At 40.2% G+C, this 11,553-nt stretch overlaps 1 protein-coding gene across 3 annotated transcripts in view; it reads right to left on the bottom strand.

Moving 5' to 3' along the window:
• Positions 1-6,140: 6,140 nt before the first annotated feature.
• LOC149835718 (TSL-kinase interacting protein 1-like) overlaps positions 6,141-11,553 on the bottom strand; it is a 48,917-nt gene continuing 43,504 nt past the window's right edge. For 2 of the 3 annotated variants that reach the window (XM_090008702.1, XM_090008704.1), the window contains 7 exons: positions 9,271-9,435; positions 8,970-9,196; positions 8,637-8,878; positions 8,055-8,484; positions 7,561-7,974; positions 6,747-6,851; positions 6,141-6,644 (listed from right to left, as the gene is read on the bottom strand). In XM_090008702.1, the coding sequence (XP_089864828.1) occupies positions 6,342-6,644; positions 6,747-6,851; positions 7,561-7,974; positions 8,055-8,484; positions 8,637-8,878; positions 8,970-9,196; positions 9,271-9,435 (1,886 nt within the window). In that variant the 3' untranslated portion in view covers positions 6,141-6,341. The remainder of the gene's footprint in view (positions 6,645-6,746; positions 6,852-7,560; positions 7,975-8,054; positions 8,485-8,636; positions 8,879-8,969; positions 9,197-9,270; positions 9,436-11,553) is intronic. The other variant, XM_090008703.1, reaches the window with a different exon arrangement.

The following is an 11,553-nucleotide window of genomic DNA, read 5'->3' as shown; positions in this document are numbered from 1 at the left end:
CAAGTTTAGTTTTGTTACTTATCGTGTACAGCCCTTAGAACGTGCTCACAATGTAACTCTCAGTCCAAAGACAAATTTCATGGCTTACACAACAAGATCGAAAAACCAAATCCAACATACTGGTTTTAAGGCTGCATGTTTCAAAATGAAAGCTAAACCAATTTAAGGAATTGCGAAATTGGGTTTCTCATCACTGCCTTTTCACATGTGATGCGGACCCAATCCTTGAAGGCTCAGATCTATATACGAAGCTACAAGTGCTTAACCATGTGAGACCCACCCCTGGGGCACCACCTCATCCTTTCAGCATCGAAGACCAAGTGGGGCCCATGCAAGAGATGCCCCCTCTAGAAATAGACCAAGTGGGACGCACCTATCAGAAGCTCTCTCCGTAAATAGGCCAAAGGAGCTAAGTGAGACCCACCTCCTTGGTGCCCTCACCTCTTTTAAAGCCTCATGGAAGTCGTGTAAGGGGTTTTGGATGTCTGAAAATAGCAAATGGAAGTCTAAGGGAGGAACCTATTTTTGGAGAAGATGACTTTATTTTTGGGTGATCCAAGTACGCTTACCCAAATATAGCTAAAGCTCTTAAGGCTTAACTAGAATTATCTATTTTTATTTAATATTTTTTGTAATATGTGTAGGCTTTAAGAACTCACCCTTGGCCTATATAGACCCTTGTTTTGAACCTTGGAAAGAATGAAATTTGGAACTTGTCTCTCTATCTCAAAATTGTCCCCCTCTCACTCTTACTCTCTAGTTCACGAGTCTCTCTCTCTCTCTCTCTCTCTCTCTCTCTCTCTCTCTCTCTCTCTCTCTCTCTCTCTCTCTCTCTCAAGGGCTAGTCCCTTCTCTCTTTGGGTGACTTGATCCCTAGTGGGTCTGATCTTCCAAGTGGATCAAGGCTACAGTCAAGGCCCACATCGAACTGGCGCAGTCAATACCAACTCTTTAATGGTCTCGACCTTCCCCAGCAAACCATGAAGCCCCTGACCTTCTCCAGTCGACCCAGCCTATGTAGCAGACCATGACCTACTCATCTTAGGCCTGGTAAGTCGTTCAGCCCATTTCCTAGTTAGAACCCACATAATCCTAAATGCCCAAACCAGAATTCTAGCGAACCCTGATTTTTGTCGGACTTAGAAAAATCACCCAGCCCAATTTATAAGGCGTTTGAATCAAAAATTTGGACTCAACACACCTTAGGATATCTAGTTTCAACCCCCCAAATTTCAGGATTTATAAGGCCCATTGTAAAGAAATCTTTGTTTTTCAATCTGGGTCAATCAAAACCAAAACCTAGTCTACCTTGTAGAAACCCTAAAAACCTGTCAGTTAGGGGTGTCAACGGTCCTAGTTTACTCAGACACGACCCAAACCAAACCTATAGGGTCCGGGTATGGTGATAAATAATAAGACCCAGGTCCAGACCTGAAGGTCTAACTAATACATGGACCCAAGTATAGTTTGTGAAATTTTATACCAAATCTGAACCCAACCCGAGTTTTGATTAAGACCGATAATTTTTCAATGTAAAAATGATAAAAAATATGATTTTACCGTGTATGGTCTAGGTTTGGTTCATGTAGTGTTTATCGAGTATGGGTATGGTTTTTCTTATAGTGGACTCGATTAGACCCAGGTCTAAACCTAATAACATACCCGAAAATCTAGTTCAAGTATGGTTTCACCTGGTCCGAACCAAACCCGACCCATTAACACCTCTACCACCACTTGTCTTAGTCATATCTCCCAGAATATTAACCCTCTAGATCTGAAAATTTAATAGAAGCTAGTCCTAAGTATTTAAATTAATTCCTCAAAATTTAAAATTTTTCTGTGGTGCCAGTTTGGAGTTTTGCATTTACTACCGAACCCTATCTACCCGAGTTTGACTTTTGACCTAATCTTTAACCCAACCAAGCCTACCCCTGACTAAAAATCCTAACCATATACTCAGCCACACATCAATTAGTATCAGAGCAAACTCACATCAGACCCCTAAAAAGAACCAAGACCAAATCCTCTAAATGAGACATGAAACCTTCACCAAGTTCATGGAGGACACCAACACTAAAATCAGTGGTGTCGAAAACTAAATGGCTACGTTCGAGACAAACCTAGTGAACATCACCAATATCCTGCAGCAGCTCCAAATGATTGTCCAGGATGATTGTGAGGAGGAGGACGTTCGCAAGATAATTCTTGGACCGCACCTGAATGAGCATGGAACCAGCCCAATGCCATCACTCTGGCATCTCTCCCTCGCCCTCTAAAGATTTTTTTCCAACTTTCTCTGGAAAAGATCATCATGATTGGATGTACAAAGTGAAGCAATGCTATGTAAACAAAACAATACCCCGTAAGAATATGATAGGTTGCGTCGTGGTTCACCTCGAAGGTAAAGTTCTTAGGTGGTACTATTGGCGTGAGCACTGCCATGGTACCTCCACTTGGATAGAATTCGAAAGAGAACTCTTAAAGAGATTTGGACCATCTTCTTATGTTAACCATATTGTGGAGAAGAAGAACTTGAAGCAAAAAAATGTTCATTCAAGAGTACCAAATAGTGTTTGACGAGCTTAGCACCATGTGCAAGGATTGGTCTGAACCCGATTTGATCAATGTTTTTATGAAAGGTCTCAAGAATGAAATAAAAGTTGAACTCATGGCTCTTGACCCTTGGACTTTGAAAAAATGTCACGTAAAGGTGAGACTTGTGGAAGAGCACTTGAAAAGGTATGCCTTTATAAATAGGCTCACCCAACCCCTCGATATGCCAAAAATGTAAACCCAAGGCAAGGAAGAGGGTGTCAAGCCCAAATTCGTTTTCCTAAAAACTAAATTCATTTCTAAGTCTCAAATGGTGGATAAATGCAATAAAGGGATGTGTTACAATTGTGATAAAAAGTGGAGTCTAGGGTACAAGTGCAAGTCCCTTAAGATGTATATGGTTTGCGAGAGTGAAGAAGAAAGTGAGGATGAACCCGCCCGAAACCATAGAGGAAACAGATGAGGGAATGGACCAAGGACTTGGAATCTCATTTCATGCGCTTGCAGGAGTATCCGTTCAAAACTACATGCATGTCAAATGGAGGATGTACCAGTAGCAAATTGAAGTATTGGTCGACACCCAATCAACCCACAATTTTATGCGAGAACACCTTGTGTTGATCCTTGGATGCCGCATAAAGGAGCAGCCCATATTCAGTATGATGGTTGGGGATGACAACCACCTTGAGTGTGTCAATGTTTGCCCCGAAGTGAATTTGGATCTCTAAGGTTCCAAGTTTAAGGTAGACCTCTATGTGGTGCCAATGAAAGTTGTTGATGTAGTACTAGGGATGAGTTGGTTCTTATCCTTAGAAAGAGTCCAGTGAAACTTTGGCAAGATAAAAATGAGTCTCAAGAAAGGCGGGAAGACCGTATGCTTAAGGCTCATAGGCTTAAGGACGATGACAAGATAGGCTCAAAGGAAACTGTCAAAATCTATAGTTACTTGCCTTGCAAGAACAATGAAGTAGAAGAGGTTTGCCCCAAAATGCAAGAAGTCCAAGAGAAATTCGAGGATGTGTTCATGAAACCAATATCTTTTCCTTTCCAAAGGTCGCAAGATCACCATATCACCCTCATTCCAGGTAAGGAACCCCATAAGTGTTAGACCATATCAGTATGCATATTCTGAAAAGGACGAGACCAAAAGACTAATCTGAGAAATGCTCGATATTGGGATGATCTGGTTAAGTTCAAGTCCCTACTCTTTGCCGGTATTATTGGTGAGAAGAAGGACAACACATGGTGTTTCTATGTTGACTACAGGGCTCTCAATGTGGTAACCATAAAAGATAAACATTTAATCCCGGTCATCGACGAGTTATTGGATGAGAAACTTTTGAGCCAGATATCACCAAATCTAGATGGCAAGTAAGGACACTCCAAAGATGGCATTTAGAACTCACGACAGTCAATTTGAGTTGCCCGTAATGCTCTTTGGACTGATGAATGCCCCAACCACCTTTAAGGGTTATGAATAATGTATTTTGACCAATGCTTAGAAAGTTTATCCACATTCTTTGATGATATTTTAATCAATAGTCAAACATGGAAAGACAATATGGTGCATGTTAGGTTAGTCTTTTGTACCCTAAAAGTGCATCAGTTTGTAGCCAAAAGATCTATGTTCAGCTTCGAACAATCTCGTGTGTCCTATCTTGGCCATATAGTAGATGAGCAAGGCGTTAGCGTGAATTCCGAGAAAATTGAGGTCACACTCTCTTGGCCTAAGCCTACCTCCAACAAAGCCTTGAGATGGTTTCTCATACTCATAGGGTACTATTGAAGGTTTGTGCAAAACTACGAACTCATTGTGACCCCCTTAACAACAATGTGAAAGGAAAATGTCTTCACTTTGTCAGAAGGAACCGTGCACTTTTTCGAAAAGCTCAAGCGAGCCATGTGCGAGGCCTCGATGTTTACCCTACTCAATTTTTACAAAGCATTTGTTAAGAAAACCAATGTGTGTGACATTAAGATTGGAGTTGTATTGATGCAAGAAGGCCACCCATTAGCTTTCATAAGCAAGAGTCCCACCAACCGTACCAAGGTTTTATCCACATACGAAAAGGAGATTTGTCATCATAACGGTGCTCAAAAAATAAAGAGGCTCTCCTAGGAAGGCACTTTGTAGTCCGCACAAACCAATAAAGCCTTAAGTACCTCATGAAACAACGCATCTTAACCTCGTTGCGGTAGAAGTCAGTTACCAAAATGATGGGGTATGACTTTGAGATCTAGTATAAGAAAGGCATCGAGAATCTTTCCGTTGATGGTCTATATTGACAAATCAAAGAAACAAGGAAGCACAAGCAAAGAACATTTATAAAGGACCCTTAGCTAATGAACTAGGTAATTCTCAAAGGAGGAGAATATAATGAGAACCCAATCCTTGAAAACTCGGATCTAGACCTGAAGCTTCAAGTGCTAAAACTTATGGGACCCACCCTTAAGACCCCACCTCATCCTTTCAGTATTGAAGACCAAGTAGGGCCTATGCACGAGATGCCCCCTCCAAAAATAGACCAAGTGAGACCCACTTGTAGGATGCTCCCTCTAGAAATAGGCCAAGGGAGCTCAATGGAACCCACCTCCTTGACACCCCACCTTTTTTAACGCCCCATGAAAGTTGTGTAAGGAATCTTGAAGTAGGCTTACCTAAAGAGAGTTAAGGCTATCAAGGCTTAACTTGAATTAAGTTCTTTTATTTAATATTGTTTGTAACTTTGTAATCTTTAAGAGCCCACCCTTGCCTATATATAAGCCCTTGTTTTTTAGCCTTGGAATGAATGAAAATTGAAACTTATTTCTCTCAAAATTGTCTCTCCCTCTCTCTTTCTCTAGTTCATGAGTCACTCTCTTGACTCACCTCTCTCTCTCTTCTAATGAGTCCATACCCCCTAGACTCGCCTCTCTTTCTTAAAGGCTAGTCCCTTCTCCCTTTTGGTGAGTTGATCCCTAATGGGTCTATTCTTCCAAGTGGACCAAGGTTGAAGCTAAGACCCACCTTGAACCGGTGCAGCCTCTAATGGTCTTGACCTTCTCCAGCCAACCTTAAAGCACCAAACTTAAAACCCTTGACCTTTCTCTGAGGCTGGGTAGCAAACCCTAACCTAAGTCATCCAAACCTATCCCTTAGCCCATTTTCTAGTTAAAACCCACCTAACCCTAATCTGCCCAAACCAATCTGAAATTTAGACTCAGCACACCTAAGAATATTTAATTTCAGAATTTATAGAGCGCTAAGTAAAAAAAAAACTCTATTTTTTAATTCGGGCCTACCAAAACCAAAACCAAGTCTACCCTAAAAATACCTTAAAAACTCGCTACTTGTCCCAATCATATCTCTCAGAATATTAACCCTATGAATCTGAAATTTAATAGAATCTCATCCTAGGTGTCAGAATTAATCCCTCAAAAACTGAAATTTTTCTGTGATGCCAATTAAAAGTTCTGAATTTTCTACTCAAACCTATCAAAAAACGAACCGTCTACCCGAGTTTGACTTTTGACCTAGACTGTTGACCCAACCGAGCCTACCCCTGCCCAAAAATCCTAACCCTAGACTCAGCCATGCATCAACATGGTTGTTTCAATTTAAACCATTTAGTTGTTAAATTTGTACATTTTGGGAGAACAAGAACCTTTTTTCCTTTCTTCTTCCCCCTAAATAACAATGTATACATATCTGCACGCAGGGACATGGTAGGAGCTGATGTAATTTTCTATCATGAAAAACCGAACTGCATTCTTTTCGCCTGAATGAGCTGGCAGATAGATTTCCTCAGTCAGGTCCCAAGAGAAATTGCATCCGTCAACTTACTCCCAGGATTGTCAGAAATATTTGGTTTACTCTGATCTAATATTACAGGATTCCCCAACGCCGCCTTGTTAGGCATTTGAGGCTGAGCTCCTTCACATGACAAGATCCCCCTCTTCTCTGAGCCAAAAAAGGAGCAACTCTGAAAGGCATCCAGACTGCTAGCAATGAGGCCACTGAGGCTATTCATACTGTCTGAGTTCAACAAACACTGGCTCTGGAACCTTGAGGATGAAAAACCAAAGTCTAGCATGCATCCTAACGAATCAGGCTGCATACGGAGACAAGATGGACCAAGGAATCAGAGCAGCTATTTTGATGCTTTGCAGGATGTAACTCATTCATTAAAATTAAAAAGAAACGATGCACAAACCCAATAAATATCTGAGATGCCAAAGTTCTTTTCACTCCCTTGGTTTTGTTTTATGTTCTGCACATCAGCTTCAACATCTTCAGAAGGTTGTTCTGTTCCATTGAACTGCAAAATGAAAAATTAGATAGAGAAAAAAACAGTGATAAATTAGACTGCAGGCATGATGGTATAGCAGCAAAAAACCCTTTCAGTACTTAGGGCACGTTTAGAAAGTGAGGAAGTGATTCATTTTCTCGTGGAAATGCATACTTTGTAATATAAATTCCAAAACTAGGCAATTGGATCTATTCCAAAGTCAATGGCAAAACAGATCTCAATCAAAAGGTAATTTTTATGAGTCCTGAAGTGCAGATTCAGTTCTCACAAAAAAATTTGCTCTCTCGCCCTGCCCACCACCCATCACCTTGATCTCCCTGCATTAACCAATTTCAAACAAGTTGGGTCTGGGAATTACCACAGAGTCTAACAAACCCATACAAGATAGATGGAATTTCCAATCAAACCCATTTGGATTTGGATTACGTCTATTTAATTCCATCAAATCATAAACTACCATTAGAAGATATACAAATCCAATCGTTTTAGGTTTGAACCCAAGATCAAATCTAATTGAAAGGACCATGTCTAGATTAAATCCTGTTCTTCGTTATGTAAAACAAACATGACAAATTTGATCATGTCCCCTTTCATACAATACAAAACAAGCATAACGAACTAACCCATATAATTTTATCAACTATAATTTATTTTTCATGGAGAAAGCAAAACATGAATATCATTCTGACATCTGTTTCAACTTCATTAAGTAACATACCTGGACCAATTCAGCATATCCTGTTGTATTTGAAAAGATATCCTGGTCACACTTTTCTATCGAAGCATTTCTGTACGAATGATAAGCATTATCCTGTGAACGATTATCCTTCTGAAAAGAAAATGCATCACGTGTATCCTCTGCATCCCAAAGGGATGAATTCCAAACGTTAGTTGACACACTGGTAGCATTTTGATGTCGGGATATATGTGTTGCTATGGCTGCATCAAATGAATCAGAACAAAATGATGTCTGCTGAAGACACACACTGCTGGTGGCAGCACTTTGTTCTACAACAACGGCTTCTGCAGCATTTGATGCTTCGGATAGAAAATCACCCACGCTGTAATTGGTGAGGCTATCTGCCCACTCTACTGTTGCCAAAGTGGCTCCACCACCTGCCTGAATGTTATCCTGAATAACAGTTGAGACACACCATAGAACGTCAAAGCACTATCAACAGCACTATAACAGCACATGGAAAGACACCCTACCGTATTTTGAAAGAGATTCCGCAGAAATCCATCAGTGCTGTCTTCACCAAGTGAGGGTGTTGGTGGATGCTCTGATGGTGTCTGAAGGTTGTTCTTGAAGGATGTGACCCCCGTCAGATGCTTACTGTTATCAATAGAGAAGCTATCTGAAGAGCCATGGTTCTTGGGGGCATGACCAAAATGGGAATTGTCACGCTTTGATTCACTCAAAGCAACACTAATTGACGTATTTATATTTGAACCTGCTGAACCATTTTCATTCATTACTCGACCTTCCTGATGAGCAAAAGGTGGCATTTGATTCATAGAAGTGAAGTTTGTGTCCATGGACAGATTTTCTTTGTCAGAATGCAAGCACACACCCAAATGATGAGATGATGATTGCCCAAAGGATACATGACCAGGCACAGTGCTAGAAAACCATCCATACCTTAAAAAAAAACGATCCAAGTCAGAGAGATTGATAATTCTTAGTAATTCCTTTTCAACAATTAAAAAGGGTAGAGCAATATCTCTTTAAGATCCCCTACTGCTTTGATGAAGAAGATAATCCTCAAATTCACAATTCTATGAAATACAAACCTTAAACGAAAAACAGCTGGGCTTCCAAGAGCTGAATACACATCTGCAGCACTAACAAAGGAGTCACCCACAGTCCATCTCTGATGACCTGCAATATTTCCTTGATGAACAGCATATGAGAAGAGTATGAGCTCCCCTGATGCTATGCTTGAGTTGCCCCATTTGCGAGTTAAATGCTCTATTATTGAGGATATCTTCTTTCGAGCTCCAACAGTGAGTTCTAAGTGTGGATTGTGGTCATCCTACAGGATGTGCAAAAAAAAAGTGAACATGAAAGAATCCAGTACAACAAGCAACTAAATAAAGTTCCAGACCTTTTCCAATTTTAATTACCTTCTCCATTCCTTTCAGTGTACGGTCATCTATTGGGAATAGCTGCAATTTCAATTTGGGGTCTTTTGACAACAGTCCGGTACCTTGCGCTGGTTCAGATGGATTCATGATATGTCTCTGTAGAACATCCACTCCCATAATCTCACAAGACTGTGCTGTGGCTGATCCACAGTGTAGTGTTGCATGCCTATGCCTATCTGTGTTCTCAAGTTGGATATCCCTGCGCTCTGAATAAAATGATACAAACTCAGCTTCGGCATGTCATTGTGTCCAACGTTGCTCACTATGTTCAAGATCTTACCCTCAGAAGAGGAAGATGGCTTGCAGGGTAGCTCGCCCAGAAGTCCATCCGAGGGAAATCTATTATTGGTGCGCTCCAAGTGTGCAGCAGCATCAGCAACCAATGACACCCCAGCAATTGCAGCTTTCTCCCATCTCCTGTACTCGCTTGATGAAATAGAACCTACTAAACATCAATACACAATATTTTGCACAACAGGTTAGACTAATTAGACATGATGAAGATGACAGAGGTAAAAGAAATCAGAAATCAAAATGTATGACACCAGTAAAATAAATCAGCAACCAAAATGTTCTAAGCATAAAAATTTCAAAAATGGAAATGTCATACCATCACTGAAAATAATAAACTAATGTATGTGTATTGATGAAGGTTCAAAACAACTAGGTCCTAAACCAATGAAAACCATCTTTAAATGAAACATGATTGTTGAAGATAGACGATTTTATCCAAACTCAGTTGTCTAGCACAAGGGTGTTTGAATCCGTACATGAAACTATGGAAAAACTTGTGAACAGGCACATTTTTGGACTTCCTTGTCTTGTCATTAGAATAATAAAAAGGAGAGGCAGGTCTGCTGCATTAGCTCTCTTGTTTCCCTCATTTCTTCTTCTTCTCTCTTGTTCTATCTTCCATTCTGCCTTCTGTAACATTTTTGCAGGTACAGGAACCTTTATTTAAGATGGTATCAAAGCCAATAGAACAAGGAAGACCGGGTCAAACTTACTGCTAGTTGATGTCAGCTGCTGACATCACTCATAGCCTTGGGAGAAGATTCGGTATTTGGGTATGGTAGCTTCCACCGATCGGCATTTTTGAAGGTTCATTATGATTTTTCACCATTTTGGTGAAAGGTTTGGGAGCTACGTATTCTTTCAACTATTTTCTTGTGGTTGAGGTATGAGATTTTCTTGATTTCTGGAGATTAAAGAGGGTTATAACCTGCAATACGGTTGAGTTTGTTTGATTTCACATGTTGGAATGTGAAAACCCAAGGGATGAAATTATTTGGTGTGGCAAGGAGTTCTTGGTGCTCTTGAGATGACAGTAGCCCCCAGATGAAGGGAAATCCACGTGAAGCCTGTTAAAATAGAGCATGTGTATGGAATAAACTCCTCGATTTCTCTCATGGTATCAGAGCTTCGGTTGCAGAACCCTACCAGAAGCATGTTCAACGAGATCTGAAGAAGCAGCCGTGAATACTCCTTGGTTCGTCTTCTTCGTAATCTACTCTTCACCAACAATGACTGCATCTTCTTCTTCAACATCATCGTCTGCCATTTCTTCTTCGGCTGCATCTTCTTCTTCAACATCAACGTCACTGTATGCCTCTTCTTTTTCACGACATCATTGTCTGCCTTTTCTTCTTCGGCTGCATCTTCTTCTTCAACATTAATGTCACTGCCTCTTATTCACCATCAACGTCAACGACTGTATCTTCTCTCCTTTACCATCAACGACTCTTTTCTAGGGTTTTAGCTTTCCCCCTCACGTTGTGTGTTTTCTGTACCTACCATCAATGTCAACTTTCTGTGGGTTTTCTTTCTGCAATAAAACTTTACCTTCTTTCTGCCATAAATTTCTTTACCTCCATTCTGAATTTGTTAGCTTTGTGCATTCCTAAGTCATCTTTACCTCTTTGATTCTTTCCTAAGTCTGTGAGCCGTGAATACTCCTTGTATTGCTGGACCGTCATATCATTTTGTTTTATATATTACTGTCATAGTCTAGCATTCACCATTATATCAGATTTTCTCAAACTTATATTATTATCTTTCTCTTTTTCAATCAGCAGTAAAATTAGTGTTTTTTGTGCAACGTCTATAGGCAGGCTGTAACGTTTTACATTCTCACTTCCAAAAAAAAAGGAAGTTTTTTCTTTTTATTGAAGCTCTGCTGATTGATTAAGTGATCTCAAATCAGTTTGTTTGCTTATTCGTTGTTTCATTGATATGGATTCCTTCTCGTATTCTAGTCCCTCTGCAAATTTCTTAAATCAGCTCGTTACAAAAAAACTTACTCATTCTAATTTCTTAACATGGAAGAGACAAATACTTCTGTTTATACGGAGTCAGGATCTCGATGAACATCTTGATGGTTCTGTTCTTATACCACCACGGCTTATTTTGCAGGAAACCAAGGATGAGAAGGGTGACACAATCACTAAATCTGTTAAGAATCCAAAGTATACAGCTTGGAGAAAGCAGGATCAGTCTTTGGTTGCTTATATTACGTCAACACTCTCTCAAGAAGTGTTGGCTACTCTTTCATATGATTGCACTG

The sequence above is a fragment of the Nuphar pumila genome, chromosome 6 (genome assembly GCF_984573655.1).
Source record: "Nuphar pumila chromosome 6, dmNupPumi1.hap1.1, whole genome shotgun sequence".
NCBI classification, from domain to species: Eukaryota; Viridiplantae; Streptophyta; class Magnoliopsida; order Nymphaeales; family Nymphaeaceae; genus Nuphar; species Nuphar pumila.
Note: the sequence above shows the minus strand (reverse complement) of the source record. Positions and strands in the feature narration are given on the sequence as shown.